Source organism: Dendropsophus ebraccatus, chromosome 2, assembly GCF_027789765.1.
Source record: "Dendropsophus ebraccatus isolate aDenEbr1 chromosome 2, aDenEbr1.pat, whole genome shotgun sequence".
Taxonomy (NCBI): domain Eukaryota; kingdom Metazoa; phylum Chordata; class Amphibia; order Anura; family Hylidae; genus Dendropsophus; species Dendropsophus ebraccatus.
The window spans coordinates 216382646-216403359 of NC_091455.1; the positions used below are offsets into that span (position 1 = coordinate 216382646).

General features: G+C 46.4%; 1 protein-coding gene across 1 annotated transcript in view; it reads right to left on the minus strand.

The window, feature by feature from the left end:
• The window catches only part of STEAP1 (STEAP family member 1), a 45813-nt gene that overhangs the window by 17259 nt on the left and 7840 nt on the right, over positions 1 to 20714 (minus strand). The window contains exon 3 of the mRNA XM_069959536.1: positions 20358 to 20444. Coding sequence (XP_069815637.1) covers positions 20358 to 20444 — 87 coding nt within the window. The remainder of the gene's footprint in view (positions 1 to 20357; positions 20445 to 20714) is intronic.

Genomic DNA, 20714 nt, shown 5'->3' on the forward strand with positions numbered 1-20714 from the left:
TCCGGACTACCGTGATAAGCGCTCAAGGGACCCTCTCACAGCCCGGCAGGTCACCGACCACAGGGGAAGGGTATAACCGGCCTCACTAAACTAAAAACAGGTGTGCCCCCATACCTGTGTGCCCGACCGGCACTGGCGTCACAACAACCTAACATCCGGCTGAGCTATACTCCAACCAACCACACAGAGGTGGCGTCACCCGGAACAACTCCATAGGTGACCGCTCGAGCACTCGCCACATATAGTATAATGTGTAAAGCGTTTATAGTGTATAGTATATAGTTTAGTGTATAGTGTAATGTATATAGTGCATAGTATAGTGTAAATAGTATAGTGTGTATATAGTGTATAGTACAGTGTAGTGTATATAGTTTAGTGTGTATATAGTGTAATGTATATAGTGTATAGTATAATGTATAGTGTATAGTATACTGTATAGTACAGGGTAGTGTATATAGTTTAGTGTGTATATAGTGTATAGTATAGTACAGGGTAGTGTATATAGTTTAGTGTGTATATAGTGTATAGTATAGTACAGGGTAGTGTATATAGTTTAGTGTGTATATAGTGTATAGTATACTGTATTTAGTATAGTATAGTGTGTATATAGTGTATAGTATAGTACAGGGTAGTGTATATAGTTTAGTGTGTATATAATGTATAGTATAGTTGTGTATATAGTATATAGTATAGTGTACTTAGTATAGTATAGTGTGTATATAGTGTATAGTATACTGTATAGTACAGGGTAGTGTATATAGTTTAGTGTGTATATAGTGTATAGTATAGTACAGGGTAGTGTATATAGTTTAGTGTGTATATAGTGTATAGTATAGTACAGTGTAGTGTTTATAGTTTACTGTGTATATAGTGTATAGTATAGTTGTGTATATAGTATATAGTATAGTGTGTATATAGTGTATAGTATAGTGTATAGTATAATGTATAGTGTATAGTATACTGTATAGTACAGGGTAGTGTATATAGTATAGTGTGTATATAGTGTATAGTATAGTACAGTGTAGTGTTTATAGTTTAGTGTGTATATAGTGTATAGTATAGTGTATAGTATAATGTATAGTGTATAGTATACTGTATAGTACAGGGTAGTGTATATAGTATAGTGTGTATATAGTGTATAGTATAGTACAGTCTAGTGTATATAGTTTAGTGTGTATATAGTGTATAGTATAGTTGTGTATATAGTGTATAGTATACTGTATTTAGTATAGTATAGTGTGTATATAGTGTATAGTATAGTACAGTGTAGTGTATATAGTTTAGTGTGTATATTGTGTATAGTATAGTTGTGTATATAGTGTATAGTATACTGTATTTAGTATAATATAGTGTGTATATAGTGTATAGTATAGTACAGTGTAGTGTATATAGTTTAGTGTGTATATAGTGTATAGTATAGTTGTGTATATAGTATATAGTATAGTGTACTTAGTATAGTATAGTGTGTATATAGTGTATAGTATAGTGTATAGTGTATAGTATAATGTATAGTATACTGTATAGTACAGGGTAGTGTATATAGTATAGTGTGTATATAGTGTATAGTATAGTACAGGGTAGTGTATATAGTTTAGTGTGTATATAGTGTATAATATAGTTGTGTATATAGTATATAGTATAGTGTACTTAGTATAGTATAGTGTGTATATAGTGTATAGTATAGTGTATAGTGTATAGTATAATGTATAGTATACTGTATAGTACAGGGTAGTGTATATAGTATAGTGTGTATATAGTGTATAGTATAGTTGTGTATATAGTGTATAGTACACTGTATTTAGTATAGTATAGTGTGTATATAGTGTATAGTATAGTGTATAGTGTATAGTATAATGTATAGTATACTGTATAGTACAGGGTAGTGTATATAGTATAGTGTGTATATAGTGTATAGTATAGTTGTGTATATAGTGTATAGTACACTGTATTTAGTATAGTATAGTGTGTATATAGTGTATAGTATAGTGTATAGTGTATAGTATACTGTATAGTACAGGGTAGTGTATATAGTATAGTGTGTATATAGTGTATAGTATAGTACAGTGTAGTGTATATAGTTTAGTGTGTATATGGTGTATTGTATAGAAGTGTATATAGTATATAGTATAGTGTAGTGTATATAGTATAGTGTATATGGTGTATTGTATAGAAGTGTATATAGTATATAGTATAGTGTAGTGTATATAGTATAGTGTATATGGTGTATTGTATAAAAGTGTATATAGTATATAGTATAGTGTAGTGTATATAGTATAGTGTATATGGTGTATTGTATAGAAGTGTATATAGTATATAGTATAGTGTAGTGTATATAGTATAGTGTATATGGTGTATTGTATAGAAGTGTATATAGTATATAGTATAGTGTAGTGTATATAGTATAGTGTATATGGTGTATTGTATAGAAGTGTATATAGTATAGTGTATATAGTATATAGAATAGAGTATATAGTATAGTATAGTGTATATAGTATAGTGTAGTGTATATAGTATAGTGTATATGGTGTATTGTATAGAAGTGTATATAGTATATAGTATAGTGTAGTGTATATAGTATAGTGTATATGGTGTATTGTATAGAAGTGTATATAGTATATAGTATAGTGTAGTGTATATAGTATAGTGTATATGGTGTACTGTATAGAAGTGTATATAGTATAGTGTATATAGTATATAGAATAGAGTATATAGTATAGTGTAGTGTATATAGTATAGTGTATATAGTATAGTGTATATGGTGTATTGTATAGAAGTGTATATAGTATATAGTATAGTGTAGTGTATATAGTATAGTGTATATGGTGTATTGTATAGAAGTGTATATAGTATAGTGTATATAGTATAGTGTATAGAGTATATAGTATAGTGTAGTGTATATAGTATAGTGTAGTGTATATAGTATATAGTATAGTGTATATAGTATAGTGTAGTGTATATAGCAGGGGTGGGGAACCTCCGGCCCGCGGGCCGCATCCGGCCCCTGAGCCCACCCGATGCGGCCCGCGGCTCCCCTGTGATGCGCGCCGCTCTGGAGGAGGAAGAAGCCGGCATACACCGCATCCTCCGGTGTCTGTGACAGCTGCCGGACACAGGAGGATGCTGTCTATGCCGGCTTCTTCCCCAGCAGAGCGGCGCGTGTCTTCAGTCTCCTGCGGGCCGCGCTCGATGACGTCATTTCATCGCGCGCCGCCTGCAGGAGAAGACCGGCACAGATGACCTGAGACAGAAGAGGACATGGGCAGCGTGGGAGCGGAGGTTAGGTGAGTGGGATGTTTATTTTTTTTATTTGGGGGTTAACTAGGCCACCAGGGACATGCCTGATGGGGGTTAACTAGGCCACCAGGGACATGCCTGATGGGGGTTAACAAGGCCACCAGGGACATGCCTGATGGGGGTTAACTAGGCCACCAGGGACATGCCTGATGGGGGTTAACAAGGCCACCAGGGACATGCCTGATGGGGGTTAACTAGGCCACCTGGGACATGCCTGATGGGGGTTAACTAGGCCACCAGGGACATGCCTGATGGGGGTTAACTAGGCCACCTGGGACATGCCTGATGGGGGTTAACTAGGCCACCTGGGACATGACTGATGGGGGTTAACTAGGCCACCTGGGACATGACTGATGGGGGTGATAACTAGGACTACCAGAGGCATCACTGGGGGGGTTAACTAGGCTACCAGGGACATAACTTGGGGGTTAACTAGACTACAAGGGGCATCACTGGGGGGGGGGGGGGGTTAACTACAATAGCAGGGGCATCACTGGGGGTTAACTACAATAGCAGGGGCACTAGGGGAACAATACTTTGCCTTGCCCCGGGTGCTGCAAACCCCCGCTACTAACTGCCGCACACGGTATGCGGCCCTCGAATGATTTTATTAATGCCCGACCGGCCCTCGACATGGAAAAGGTTCCCCACCCCTGGTATATAGTATATAGTATAGTGTAGTGTATATAGTATATAGTGTAGTGTATATAGTATATAGTATAGTGTAGTGTATATAGTATATAGTATAGTGTAGTGCATATAGTATAGTGTAGTGTATATAGTATAGTGTGTATAGTATAGTGTAGTGTATATAGTATAGTGTGTATAGTGTATATAGTATAGTGGAGTGTATATAGTATATAGTATAGTGTAGTGTATATAGTATAGTGTAGTGCATATGCAGTGTCCCAGAACAGCCCTTCTTATGCTCACACTTTCATTATAAACAGTTCTGTTCTGGAAAGCTATGGTCCACTGCAAACTGCGTGTATTGTGTCACCCCTGCAGTATTTAGGTCTGCCATTTCAGTCATTTATTGCATGTGTATTCAGGTATCAGTGTCTAAAGGTATTATGTCGCCTCCTAGTGTTCAAGGATGGTACTTCTCATGCATATTCCTCTGTATATGCCTAATGGTGTGATGATGCAATGGCTGGATGTCACGTGACTGTGCCCTGCTTCCATGGTAACACCAATGGTCATCGAGCTTTTGGCTGGGTTACCATGTGACTTCCTGTTGTTAAGGTTAAATTTATATGTTGACCTCTCTCTATGGAGAGAAGCCAAAAACCCAGGTAAAGGATGGTTTTTTAATTATATCTAGAGTTGGAATCCTGCAGTATTACCAGCTCGTTACTTATACGTCATGGACACAGATAAGACAATGTATCATGATTATAAGCCTGGAGAAAATGGCCCAAGTTTTATTATGGTCATCACATTTTATAGACAGATAGAATATAGGGTGGTAACAAATGCTAATAAGACATAGATGAGGCGGTGCTAGTGATTTAGATATTCAGTCATGCGCAATGGCATCTATATTAGTATTCATTATTATTATTCAAAAAGGTTAAAACAATACATTCTGTGCAATGATACTTTCACATTATTCCCACTGTAACAGACAGGCAGCTTTCCTCTGAGAACGGCCTTGAACGCTGATAAACATGTCTCTGAGGGAAATAGTTCTTGAGACAAAACATTCTTTCTAGTGTCCATATCAGAAGTTTTCCAAGGTAAGAAATGGTCCAACTATAAGTTAACCCTATCAGGGACTCTCTAATGTGCTGGAGCTTCTGAGCAAGAGGCCTATATATATGTGTAGTCATATAGGTACGGTGCAGGTAGGTAAAATCGTATGGCTGGCCTTATCACTGTGCTACCTCAGTCTTGTCCTCCACCTTCAGGAGACAAGTTCTGTGTCCTTCCTCTGTGACGTGTTCCCCCCGGACCCCATATCCCTGTGATGTGTCCCCCCCCGGACCCCATATCCCTGTCATGTGTCCCCCCGGACCCCATATTCCTGTGACGTGTCCCCTCCGGACCCCATATTCCTGTCATGTTTCCCCCCCCCCCCCCGGACCCCAAATCCCTGTGACGTGTCCCCTCCGGACCCCATATTTTTGTGATGTGGCCCCCTTCCCCCCGGCGGATTAACTTTCCCATAGGCCCCGGACTGTTCACCAGGCCTGGGCCCCCCCACCCCACTGTAACTATGGAAGCACTAGCCTGGCGTTCATAGTACAGGATAAATAATGTCATGACTTCCTGATTTGTGCAAAATTGCCATAAAAAAACAGTGATTTTTTTGCAAATCATGGCGGAAGTTCAGCCAGGAGACAGTACACCACTGAAAGTATAAGTCTTTTTTGGTGGTCATGGGCCCCCCAGGAGCTCAGGGCCCCGGGCTGCCGCCCAAAACGCCTCTGTTATAATCCCCTACTGGATGTGTCCCCCCGGACCCCAAATCCCTGTGCAGTTTGTGGTGCGGATGCCAAATCCCTGTGGCGCCCCCTGTGGAATCAGAGGCAGATGAACTGCTTAGAGCCAGGAACCGTCAGGAACTGTCCAGCAAATCCCCATAGAAAACCTCTCCTGCTCTGGACAGTTCCTGACATGGACAGAGGTGGCAGCAGAGAGCACTGTGTCAGACTGGAGAGAATACACCACTTCCTGCAGGACATACAGCAGCTGATAAGTACTTGAAGACTGGACTTTTTTTAATAGAAGTCAATTACAAATCCGTATAACTTTCTGGCACAAGCTGATTTGAAAGAAAAATAAATTGGTGAACTGATCACTTTCTCCTTATATCTCCCAACCTGACCGACACTATTGCCACCAGGTTATCCATGTTATTCACTTCACCCGTTAGTGGTTTTAATGTTACGGCTGGTTGGTGTACATTTTTCGTTGCTATTTTTGGTAGATTCAGAGTTTAAACTCCCCATCTATATAGAGTCACATCTCCATCCCGAGTTCATTCATGTCACTGCGTATAGCTGCGGGGTGAATCAGTGATTCATAAAGTCCACATGTGTGACTCCATTGAGAAGAGACGGCGCGAACCCCGGGAGCCGATGAACTGGGAGAGGTTTTTGTCTCTGTGTAAGAACTTGTGAGATCCACGACAATGGAACAGCTGATGCAATGGCGGAAACTGAACTGATCTTATGCCAGCCGCTCATGCATGCCGAGGAACAATCCAGGAAGAAAGAGAACGTGTCAGTCACACAGCGCCCGAGAGACGGCCACAAGATTTACTGCAGAGGATCAGCAAACAGCCAGGTATGAGTCCGGACTTGGCACATCTAAGAGGCGATCCAGAAAAACACGACTGCTTTCTGCCAAAAAGAGAACCAGCAACTAACAGTGCACCTATACCAGAGCCAGCAAGTAACAGTGCACCTATACCAGAGCCAGCAAGTAACAGTGCACCTATACCAGAGATAGTAAGTAACAGTGCACCTATACCAGAGCCAGCAAGTAACAGTGCACCTATACCAGAGATAGCAAGTAACAGTGCACCTATACCAGAGCCAGCAAGTAACAGTGCACCTATACCAGAGATAGCAAGTAACAGTGCACCTATACCAGAGATAGCAAGTAACAGTGCACCTATACCAGAGATAGCAAGTAACAGTGCACCTATACCAGAGCCAGCAAGTAACAGTGCACCTATACCAGAGATAGCAAGTAACAGTGCACCTATACCAGAGATAGCAAGTAACAGTGCACCTATACCAGAGATAGCAAGTAACAGTGCACCTATACCAGAGCCAGCAAGTAACAGTGCACCTATACCAGAGATAGCAAGTAACAGTGCACCTATACCAGAGCCAGCAAGTAACAGTGCACCTATACCAGAGCCAGCAAGTAACAGTGCACCTATACCAGAGATAGCAAGTAACAGTGCACCTATACCAGAGATAGCAAGTAACAGTGCACCTATACCAGAGATAGCAAGTAACAGTGCACCTATACCAGAGATAGCAAGTAACAGTGCACCTATACCAGAGATAGTAAGTAACAGTGCACCTATACCAGAGCCAGCAAGTAACAGTGCACCTATACCAGAGATAGCAAGTAACAGTGCACCTATACCAGAGATAGCAAGTAACAGTGCACCTATACCAGAGATAGCAAGTAACAGTGCACCTATACCAGAGATAGCAAGTAACAGTGCACCTATACCAGAGCCAGCAAGTAACAGTGCACCTATACCAGAGATAGCAAGTAACAGTGCACCTATACCAGAGATAGCAAGTAACAGTGCACCTATACCAGAGATAGCAAGTAACAGTGCACCTATACCAGAGCCAGCAAGTAACAGTGCACCTATACCAGAGATAGCAAGTAACAGTGCACCTATACCAGAGCCAGCAAGTAACAGTGCACCTATACCAGAGCCAGCAAGTAACAGTGCACCTATACCAGAGATAGCAAGTAACAGTGCACCTATACCAGAGATAGCAAGTAACAGTGCACCTATACCAGAGATAGCAAGTAACAGTGCACCTATACCAGAGATAGCAAGTAACAGTGCACCTATACCAGAGATAGCAAGTAACAGTGCACCTATACCAGAGATAGCAAGTAACAGTGCACCTATACCAGAGATAGCAAGTAACAGTGCACCTATACCAGAGATAGCAAGTAACAGTGCACCTATACCAGAGATAGTAAGTAACAGTGCACCTATACCAGAGCCAGCAAGTAACAGTGCACCTATACCAGAGCCAGCAAGTAACAGTGCACCTATACCAGAGCCAGCAAGTAACAGTGCACCTATACATGAGATAGTAAGTAACAGTGCACCTATACCAGAGCCAGCAAGTAACAGTGCACCTATACCAGAGATAGCAAGTAACAGTGCACCTATACCAGAGATAGCAAGTAACAGTGCACCTATACCAGAGCCAGCCAGTAACAGTGCACCTATACCAGAGATAGCAAGTAACAGTGCACCTATACCAGAGCCAGCAAGTAACAGTGCACCTATACCAGAGATAGCAAGTAACAGTGCACCTATACCAGAGCCAGCAAGTAACAGTGCACCTATACCAGAGATAGCAAGTAACAGTGCACCTATACCAGAGATAGCAAGTAACAGTGCACCTATACCAGAGATAGCAAGTAACAGTGCACCTATACCAGAGATAGCAAGTAACAGTGCACCTATACCAGAGCCAGCCAGTAACAGTGCACCTATACCAAAGCCAGGAAGTAACAGTGCACCTATACCAGAGATAGTAAGTAACAGTGCACCTATACCAGAGCCAGCAAGTAACAGTGCACCTATACCAGAGCCAGCAAGTAACAGTGCACCTATACCAGAGATAGCAAGTAACAGTGCACCTATACCAGAGCCAGTAAGTAACAGTGCACCTATACCAGAGCCAGAAAGTAACAGTGCACCTATACCAGAGATAGCAGGTAACAGTGCACCTATACCAGAGCCAGCAAGTAACAGTGCACCTATACCAGAGATAGCAAGTAACAGTGCACCTATACCAGAGATAGCAAGTAACAGTGCACCTATTCCAGAACCAGCAAGTAACAGTGCACCTATACCAGAGATAGCAAGTAACAATGCACCTATACCAGAGATAGCAAGTAACAGTGCACCTATACCAGACCCAGCAAGTAACAGTGTACCTATACCAGAGATAGCAAGTAACAGTGCACCTATACCAGAGCCAGAAAGTAACAGTGCACCTATACCAGAGATAGCAGGTAACAGTGCACCTATACCAGAGCCAGAAAGTAACAGTGCACCTATACCAGAGCCAGAAAGTAACAGTGCACCTATACCAGAGATAGCAGGTAACAGTGCACCTATACCAGAGCCAGAAAGTAACAGTGCACCTATACCAGAGATAGCAGGTAACAGTGCACCTATACCAGAGCCAGAAAGTAACAGTGCACCTATACCAGAGCCAGCAAGTAACAGTGCACCTATACCAGAGCCAGCAAGTAACAGTGCACCTATTCCAGAACCAGCAAGTAACAGTGCACCTATACCAGAGATAGCAAGTAACAGTGCACCTATACCAGAGATAGCAAGTAACAGTGCCCCTATACCAGAGCCACCAAGTAACAGTGCACCTATACCAGAGCCAGCCAGTAACAGTGCACCTATACCAGTCCCAGCAAGTAACAGTGCACCTATACCATAGATAGCAAGTAACAGTGCACCTATACCAGAGCCAGCCAGTAACAGTGCACCTATACCAGTCCCAGCAAGTAACAGTGCACCTATACCAGAGATAGCAAGTAACAGTGCACCTATACCAGAGCCAGCAAGTAACAGTGCACCTATACCAGAGATAGCAAGTAACAGTGCACCTATACCAGAGCCACCAAGTAACAGTGCACCTATACCAGAGCCAGCAAGTAACAGTGCACCTATACCAGAGATAGCAAGTAACAGTGCACCTATACCAGAGATAGCAAGTAACAGTGCACCTATACCAGAGCCAGAAAGTAACAGTGCACCTATACCAGTGATAGCAAGTAACAGTGCAACTATACCACAGCCAGCAAGTAACAGTGCACCTATACCAGAGATAGCAAGTAACAGTGGACCTATACCAGAGCCAGCAAGTAACAATGCACCTATACCAGAGATAGTAAGTAACAGTGCACCTATACCAGAGATAGCAGGTAACAGTGCACCTATACCAGAGCCAGCCAGTAACAGTGCACCTATACCAGAGATAGCAAGTAACAGTGCACCTATACCAGAGATAGCAAGTAACAGTGCACCTATACCAGAGCCAGCAAGTAACAGTGCACCTATACCAGAGCTAGCAAGTAACCAGTGCACCTATACCAGAGATAGCAAGTAACAGTGCGACCTATACCAGAGCCAGCAAGTAACCGTAGCCTGACCTTAACCAGAGCCAGCCAGTAACAGTGCACCTATACCAGAGATAGCAAGTAACAGTGCACCTATACCAGAGATAGCAAGTAACAGTGCACCTATACCAGAGCCAGCAAGTAACAGTGCACCTATACCAGAGCCAGCAAGTAACAGTGCACCTATACCAGAGATAGCAGGTAACAGTGCACCTATACCAGAGATAGCAAGTAACAGTGCACCTATACCAGAGATAGCAAGTAACAGTGCACCTATACCAGAGCCAGTAAGTAACAGTGCACCTATACCAGAGCCAGCAAGTAACAGTGCACCTATACCAGAGCCAGCAAGTAACAGTGCACCTATACCAGAGCCAGCAAGTAACAGTGCACCTATACCAGAGCCAGCAAGTAACAGTGCACCTATACCAGAGATAGCAAGTAACAGTGCACCTATACCAGAGCCAGCAAGTAACAGTGCACCTATACCAGAGCCATCAAGTAACAGTGCACCTATACCAGAGACAGAAAGTAACAGTGCACCTATACCAGAGCCAGCAAGTAACAGTGCACCTATACCAGAGCCAGCAAGTAACAGTGCACCTATACCAGAGCCAGAAAGTAACAGTGCACCTATACCAGAGCCAGGAAGTAACAGTGCACCTATACCAGAGATAGCAAGTAACAGTGCACCTATACCAGAGCCAGAAAGTAACAGTGCACCTATACCAGAGCCAGAAAGTAACAGTGCACCTATACCAGAGCCAGAAAGTAACAGTGCACCTATACCAGAGCCAGAAAGTAACAGTGCACCTATACCAGAGCCAGAAAGTAACAGTGCACCTATACCAGAGCCAGCAAGTAACAGTGCACCTATACCAGAGCCAGCAAGTAACAGTGCACCTATACCAGAGCCAGCAAGTAACAGTGCACCTATACCAGAGCCAGTAAGTAACAGTGCACCTATACCAGAGACAGCAAGTAACAGTGCACCTATACCAGAGCCAGCAAGTAACAGTGCACCTATACCAGAGATAGCAAGTAACAGTGCACCTATACCAGAGATAGCAAGTAACAGTGCACCTATACCAGAGCCAGCAAGTAACAGTGCACCTATACCAGAGCCAGTAAGTAACAGTGCACCTATACCAGAGCCAGCAAGTAACAGTGCACCTATACCAGAGATAGCAAGTAACAGTGCACCTATCCCAGAGCCAGCAAGTAACAGTGCACCTATCCCAGAGCCAGCAAGTAACAGTGCACCTATACCAGAGATAGCAAGTAACAGTGCACCTATACCAGAGCCAGGAAGTAACAGTGCACCTATACCAGAGATAGCAAGTAACAGTGCACCTATACCAGAGCCAGCAAGTAACAGTGCACCTATACCAGAGCCACCAAGTAACAGTGCACCTATACCAGAGCCAGCAAGTAACAGTGCACCTATACCAGTCCCAGCAAGTAACAGTGCACCTATACCGCAGAGATAGCAAGTAACAGTGCACCTATACCAGAGGATAGCAAGAACAGTGCACCTATACCAGAGCCAGCAAGTAAACAGGAGCACCTATACCCGAGCCAGCAAGTAACAGTGCACCTATACCAGAGATAGCAAGTAACAGTGCACCTATACCAAAGATAGCTAAGTAACAGGCACCTATACCAGAGACAGCAAGTAACAGTGCACCTATACCAGAGCCAGCAAGTAACAGTGCACCTATACCAGAGCCAGCCAGTAACAGTGCACCTATACCAGTCCCAGCAAGTAACAGTGCACCTATACCAGAGATAGCAAGTAACAGTGCACCTATACCAGAGATAGCAAGTAACAGTGCACCTATACCAGAGATAGCAAGTAACAGTGCACCTATACCAGAGCCAGCAAGTAACAGTGCACCTATACCAGTCCCAGCAAGTAACAGTGCACCTATACCAGAGATAGCAAGTAACAGTGCACCTATACCAGAGATAGCAAGTAACAGTGCACCTATACCAGAGCCAGCAAGTAACAGTGCACCTATACCAGAGCCAGCAAGTAACAGTGCACCTATACCAGAGATAGCAAGTAACAGTGCACCTATACCAGAGATAGCAAGTAACAGTGCACCTATACCAGAGATAGCAAGTAACAGTGCACCTATACCAGAGCCAGCAAGTAACAGTGCACCTATACCAGAGCCAGCCAGTAACAGTGCACCTATACCAGTCCCAGCAAGTAACAGTGCACCTATACCAGAGATAGCAAGTAACAGTGCACCTATACCAGAGATAGCAAGTAACAGTGCACCTATACCAGAGCCAGCAAGTAACAGTGCACCTATACCAGAGCCAGCAAGTAACAGTGCACCTATACCAGAGATAGCAAGTAACAGTGCACCTATACAGAGATAGCAAGTAACAGTGCACTATACCAGAGCAGCAAGTACAGTGCACCTATACCAGAGCAGTAAGTAACAGTGCACCTATACCAGAGCCAGCAAGTAACAGTGCACCTATACCAAGCATAGCAAGTAACAGTGCACCTATACCAGAGCCAGCAAGTAACAGTGCACCTATACCAGAGCCAAGCAAGTAACAGTGCACCTTACCAGAGATAGCAAGTAACAGTGCACCTATCCAGAGCCAGAAGTAATATACCAGTGCCATATTACAAGCAGATACAGCAAGGTAACAGTGCACCTATACCAAGCCAGCAAGTAACAGTGCACCTATACCAGAGCCAGCCAAGTAACAGTTCACCTATACCAGAGCCAGAAAGTAACAGTGCACCTATACCAGAGCCAGGAAGTAACAGTGCACCTATACCAGAGCATAGCAAGTAACAGTGCACCTATACCAGAGCCAGCAAAGTAACAGTGCACCTATACCAGAGCCAGCGAGTAACAGTGCACCTATACCAGTCCCAGCAAGTAACAGTGCACCTATACCAGAGATAGCAAGTAACAGTGCACCTATACCAGAGATAGCAAGTAACAGTGCACCTATACCAGAGATAGCAAGTAACAGTGCACCTATACCAGAGCCAGAAAGTAACAGTGCACCTATACCAGAGATAGCAAGTAACAGTGCACCTATACCAGAGATAGCAAGTAACAGTGCACCTATACCAGAGATAGCAAGTAACAGTGCACCTATACCAGAGATAGCAAGTAACAGTGCACCTATACCAGAGCCAGCAAGTAACAGTGCACCTATACCAGAGATAGCAAGTAACAGTGCACCTATACCAGAGATAGCAAGTAACAGTGCACCTATACCAGAGATAGCAAGTAACAGTGCACCTATACCAGAGCCAGCAAGTAACAGTGCACCTATACCAGAGCCAGCAAGTAACAGTGCACCTATACCAGAGCCAGCCAGTAACAGTGCACCTATACCAGTCCCAGCAAGTAACAGTGCACCTATACCAGAGATAGCAAGTAACAGTGCACCTATACCAGAGATAGCAAGTAACAGTGCACCTATACCAGAGATAGCAAGTAACAGTGCACCTATACCAGAGCCAGAAAGTAACAGTGCACCTATACCAGAGATAGCAAGTAACAGTGCACCTATACCAGAGCCAGCAAGTAACAGTGCACCTATACCAGAGATAGCAAGTAACAGTGCACCTATACCAGAGATAGCAAGTAACAGTGCACCTATACCAGAGATAGCAAGTAACAGTGCACCTATACCAGAGCCAGCAAGTAACAGTGCACCTATACCAGAGCCAGCCAGTAACAGTGCACCTATACCAGAGATAGCAAGTAACAGTGCACCTATACCAGAGATAGCAAGTAACAGTGCACCTATACCAGAGATAGCAAGTAACAGTGCACCTATACCAGAGCCAGTAAGTAACAGTGCACCTATACCAGAGATAGCAAGTAACAGTGCACCTATACCAGAGCCAGCAAGTAACAGAGCACCTATACCAGAGCCAGCAAGTAACAGTGCACCTATACCAGAGCCAGCAAGTAACAGTGCACCTATACCAGAGCCAGCAAGTAACAGTGCACCTATACCAGAGGCAGCAAGTAACAGTGCACCTATACCAGAGCCAGAAAGTAACAGTGCACCTATACCAGAGCCAGGAAGTAACAGTGCACCTATACCAGAGATAGCAAGTAACAGTGCACCTATACCAGAGCCAGAAAGTAACAGTGCACCTATACCAGAGCCAGAAAGTAACAGTGCACCTATACCAGAGCCAGAAAGTAACAGTGCACCTATACCAGAGCCAGAAAGTAACAGTGCACCTATACCAGAGCCAGCAAGTAACAGTGCACCTATACCAGAGCCAGCAAGTAACAGTGCACCTATACCAGAGCCAGTAAGTAACAGTGCACCTATACCAGAGCCAGCAAGTAACAGTGCACCTATACCAGAGCCAGCAAGTAACAGTGCACCTATACCAGAGATAGCAAGTAACAGTGCACCTATACCAGAGATAGCAAGTAACAGTGCACCTATACCAGAGCCAGCAAGTAACAGTGCACCTATACCAGAGCCAGTAAGTAACAGTGCACCTATACCAGAGCCAGCAAGTAACAGTGCACCTATACCAGAGCCAGGAAGTAACAGTGCACCTATACCAGAGATAGCAAGTAACAGTGCACCTATACCAGAGCCAGCAAGTAACAGTGCACCTATACCAGAGCCACCAAGTAACAGTGCACCTATACCAGAGATAGCAAGTAACAGTGCACCTATACCAGAGATAGCAAGTAACAGTGCACCTATACCAGAGATAGCAAGTAACAGTGCACCTATACCAGAGCCAGCAAGTAACAGTGCACCTATACCAGAGCCAGCCAGTAACAGTGCACCTATACCAGAGCCAGCAAGTAACAGTGCACCTATACCAGAGATAGCAAGTAACAGTGCACCTATACCAAAGATAGCAAGTAACAGTGCACCTATACCAGAGATAGCAAGTAACAGTGCACCTATACCAGAGCCAGCAAGTAACAGTGCACCTATACCAGAGCCAGCCAGTAACAGTGCACCTATACCAGTCCCAGCAAGTAACAGTGCACCTATACCAGAGATAGCAAGTAACAGTGCACCTATACCAGAGCCAGCCAGTAACAGTGCACCTACACCAGAGATAGCAAGTAACAGTGCACCTATACCAGAGCCAGCAAGTAACAGTGCACCTATACCAGACCCAGCAAGTAACAGTGCCCCTATACCAGATCCAGCAAGTAACAGTGCACCTATACCAGAGATAGCAAGTAACAGTGCACCTATACCAGAGCCAGCAAGTAACAGTGCACCTATACCAGAGCCAGCAAGTAACAGTGCACCTATACCAGTGCCAGTCAGAGTGTTAGAAGTGTATAGCAGCAACAGTGCACCTATACCAGAGCCAGGAAGTAACAGTGCACCTATACCAGAGCCAGCAAGTAACAGTGCACCTATACCAGAGCCAGCAAGTAACAGTGCACCTATACCAGAGCCAGCAAGTAACAGTGCACCTATACCAGAGCCAGCAAGTAACAGTGCACCTATACCAGAGATAGCAAGTAACAGTGCACCTATACCAGAGCCAGCAAGTAACAGTGCACCTATACCAGAGCCAGCAAGTAACAGTGCACCTATACCAGAGCCAGCAAGTAACAGTGCACCTATACCAGAGATAGCAAGTAACAGTGCACCTATACCAGAGATAGCAAGTAACAGTGCACCTATACCAGAGATAGCAAGTAACAGTGCACCTATACCAAAGCCAGCAAGTAACAGTGCACCTATACCAGAGATAGCAGGTAACAGTGCACCTATACCAGAGCCAGTAAGTAACAGTGCACCTATACCAGAGATAGTAGGTAACAGTGCACCTATACCAGGGCCAGCAAGTAACAGTGCACCTATACCAGAGATAGCAAGTAACAGTGCACCTATACCAGAGATAGCAAGTAACAGTGCACCTATACCAGAGATAGCAAGTAACAGTGCACCTATACCAGAGCCAGAAAGTAACAGTGCACCTATACCAGAGCCAGCAAGTAACAGTGCACCTATACCAGAGATAGCAAGTAACAGTGCACCTATACCAGAGATAGCAAGTAACAGTGCACCTATACCAGAGCCAGGAAGTAACAGTGCACCTATACCAGAGATAGCAAGTAACAGTGCACCTATACCAGAGATAGCAAGTAACAGTGCACCTATACCAGAGATAGCAAGTAACAGTGCACCTATACCAGAGATAGCAAGTAACAGTGCACCTATACCAGAGCCAGCCAGTAACAGTGCACCTATACCAGAGCCAGAAAGTAACAGTGCACCTATACCAGAGATAGCAAGTAACAGTGCACCTATACCAGAGATAGCAAGTAACAGTGCACCTATACCAGAGATAGCAAGTAACAGTGCACCTATACCAGAGCCAGCAAGTAACAGTGCACCTATACCAGAGCCAGCAAGTAACAGTGCACCTATACCAGAGCCAGCCAGTAACAGTGCACCTATACCTGAGATAGCAAGTAACAGTGCACCTATACCAGAGCCACCAAGTAACAGTGCACCTATACCAGAGCCAGCCAGTAACAGTGCACCTATACCTGAGATAGCAAGTAACAGTGCACCTATACCAGTGATAGCAAGTAACAGTGCACCTATACCAGAGCCAGCAAGTAACAGTGCACCTATACCAGAGATAGCAAGTAACAGTGCACCTATACCAGAGCCAGCAAGTAACAGTGCACCTATACCAGAGATAGCAAGTAACAGTGCACCTATACCAGTGATAGCAAGTAACAGTGCACCTATACCAGAGCCAGAAAGTAACAGTGCACCTATACCAGTGATAGCAAGTAACAGTGCACCTATACCAGACCCAGCAAGTAACAGTGCACCTATACCAGAGATAGCAAGTAACAGTGCACCTATACCAGAGCCAGTAAGTAACAGTGCACCTATACCAGAGATAGCAAGTAACAGTGCACCTATACGAGACCCAGCAAGTAACAGTGCACCTATACCAGAGATAGTAAGTAACAGTGCACCTATACCAGAGCCAGCAAGTAACAGTGCACCTATACCAGAGCCAGCAAGTAACAGTGCACCTATACCAGAGCCAGTCAGAGTGTTAGAAGTGTATAGCAGCAACAAGGCCCAGGGAAGCCACATATACCCCAGCTCTCTGCCACTTACCCCCCTTAGGGCAAACACATCACAGGCCAAGAAACTTAGTTCTTACCACGGTATATGACATCAGTCTATCACACTAAGCTCCTGCTGTTTTATCTTATAAGGATTCTTTTGCATTCTCCTAGTCTGCCCGGTTACTGCGGAGCCTTTCCTCTATACTTCATGCCACCGGCCTCGTCTCATTTATGTCAGAGTGAAAACAAACAATGGCTGATCTGTGACCACCGAGGACCGCTCCAGATCTGTCCCCTGACCAATCAAAGCGGGGAGTGCGGTGTGTGATGTGACAGATCTCGGAGCCTTGGTTTTCATCACTGCGCTCCTCATATGCCGTTCTGACACCTGTCTCCGTAATAGTACAGCATGGGCACAGAGCTGGCAGCGAGCCCAGACCCGCAGCCTGCCAGTCTCTTAATTGGCACCGAGCGCCATAGTCGCAGTTTTGGCTCACAGCAGATGCTGCACAACTTTCCGCTATACTCACATTATTGGTGATGGGTTGTGAAATGTAAAGCCCCCCCCCTACCCCCTCTGGGGTAAGACGCTGCGCAGCCCCTTTTGGGAAAGCTGGGTGACAACCAACGTGATCACAACTGTGCAAAGTACAAATCATTTTAGATCCAACCCCAGTTCTGCTTATATTCCCACATAGGGTCATCACCCAGCTTTCCCATGAACAGGTAATACAGCTCTGTAGGATATTGTAGGGCTCTGGGGTGCATGACTGGGGTGTGGGGCTCTGGGGTGTATGACTGGGGTGTATGACTGGGGTGTATGACTGGGGTGTGGGGCTCTGGGGTGTAGGACTCTGGGGTGTATGGCTGGGGTGTATGACTGGGGTGTATGACTGGGGTGTGGGGCTCTGGGGTGTATGACTGGGGTGCAGGGCTCTGGGGTGTATGGCTGGGGTGTATGCCTGGGGTGTATGACTGGGGTGTGGGGCTCTGGGGTGTATGACTGGGGTGTGGGGCTCTGGGGTGTATGACTGGGGTGTATGACTGGGGTGTAGGGCTCTGGGGTGTATGACTGGGGTGTAGGGCTCTGGGGTGTATGGCTGGGGTGTATGACTGGGGTGTGGGGCTCTGGGGTGTATGACTGGGGTGTGGGGCTCTGGGGTGTATGACTGGGGTGTGGGGCTCTGGGGTGTGTGACTGGGGTGTATGACTGGGGTGTAGGGCTCTGGGGTGTGTGACTGGGGTGTATGACTGGGGTGTAGGGCTCTGGGGTGTATGACTGGGGTGTATGACTGGGGTGTAGGGCTCTGGGGTGTATGACTGGGGTGTATGACTGGGGTGTAGGGCTCTGGGGTGTATGACTGGGGTGTGGGGCTCTGGGGTGTATGACTGGGGTGTATGGCTCTGGGGTGTGTGACTGGGGTGTATGACTGGGGTGTAGGGCTCTGGGGTGTATGACTGGGGTGTGGGGCTCTGGGGTGTATGACTGGGGTGTAGGGCTCTGGGGTGTAGGGCTCTGGGGTGTGTGACTGGGGTGTAGGGCTCTGGGGTGTATGACTGGGGTGTAGGGCTCTGGGGTGTATGGCTGGGGTGTATGACTGGGATGTATGACTGGGGTGTAGGGCTCTGGGGTGTATGGCTGGGGTGTATGACTGGGATGTATGACTGGGGTGTAGGGCTCTGGGGTGTATGACTGGGGTGTGGGGCTCTGGGGTGTATAACTGGGGTGTAGGGCTCTGGGGTGTGTGACTGGGGTGTAGGGCTTTGGGGTGTATGACTGGGGTGTAGGGCTCTGGGGTGTGTGACTGCGGTGTATGACTGGGGTGTAGGGCTCTGGGGTGTGTGACTGGGGTGTAGGGCTCTGGGGTGTGTGACTGGGGTGTGTGACTGGGGTGTAGGGCTCTGGGGTGTATGACTGGGGTGTGTGACTGGGGTGTATGACTGGGGTGTGTGACTGGGGTGTAGGGCTCTGGGGTGTATGACTGGGGTGTAGGGCTCTGGGGTGTATGACTGGGGTGTGTGACTGGGGTGTATGACTGGGGTGTGTGACTGGGGTGTATGACTGGGGTGTAGGGCTCTGGGGTGTGTGACTGGGGTGTGTGACTGGGGTGTATGACTGGGGTGTAGGGCTCTGGGGTGTATGACTGGGGTGTAGGGCTCTGGGGTGTATGACTGGGGTGTAGGGCTCTGGGGTGTAGGGCTCTGGGGTGTATGACTGGGGTGTAGGGCTCTGGGGTGTGTGACTGGGGTGTAGGGCTCTGGGGTGTGGGGCTCTGGGGTGTAGGGCTCTGGGGTGTATGACTGGGGTGTAGGGCTCTGGGGTGTAGGGCTCTGGGGTGTATGACTGGGGTGTAGGGCTCTGGGGTGTATGACTGGGGTGTAGGGCTCTGGGGTGTGTGACTGGAGTGTGTGACTGGGGTGTAGGGCTCTGGGGTGTGTGACTGGGGTGTATGACTGGGGTGTAGGGCTCTGGGGTGTGTGACTGGGGTGTAGGGCTCTGGGGTGTAGGGCTCTGGGATGTATGACTGGGGTGTGTGACTGGGGTGTAGGGCTCTGGGGTGTAGGGCTCTGGGATGTATGACTGGGGTGTGTGACTGGGGTGTGTGACTGGGGTGTAGGGCTCTGGGGTGTGTGACTGGGGTGTGTGACTGGGGTGTGTGACTGGGGTGTAGGGCTCTGGGGTGTAGGGCTCTGGGGTGTATGACTGGGGTGTGTGACTGGGGTGTGTGACTGGGGTGTAGGGCTCTGGGGTGTGTGACTGGGGTGTAGGGCTCTGGGGTGTGTGACTGGGGTGTAGGGCTCTGGGGTGTGTGACTGGGGTGTGTGACTGGGGTGTAGGGCTCTGGGGTGTGTGACTGGGGTGTGTGACTGGGGTGTGTGACTGGGGTGTAGGGCTCTGGGGTGTAGGGCTCTGGGGTGTATGACTGGGGTGTGTGACTGGGGTGTGTGACTGGGGTGTAGGGCTCTGGGGTGTGTGACTGGGGTGTAGGGCTCTGGGGTGTGTGACTGGGGTGTAGGGCTCTGGGGTGTGTGACTGGGGTGTGTGACTGGGGTGCAGGGCTCTGGGGTGTGGGGTTCCCCTATATAACATAGAACATTATCCTTTACCAGATCAGTTCTGCATTCCGTACTTCTCCAGACGTCTCCATTACCCGTACAAGACCCGGGCGTCTCCTCGGCCGCCCTGCTGGATGACTGGGAAAACAAAGCAGATATAAGGCATTAGATAAGACCTCCGAGGACGCCACGGTGAGCTGTAACTGAGCGCGGCGCACCGACTGTCTCCATGATGTAAGAAGTTTGTCGCATCTTATGCCGGAGTTACACCGCTGCATCTCCACATTGATTTATCCTCTATATTCTGTGTTTGATCTCGGGGTCAGACCGCCAGGACACCCCTGCTGTCCAATCCATTAAAGGGGAACTCTGGGGAAAATCTTTTTCTTTCAAATCAACTGGTGTCAG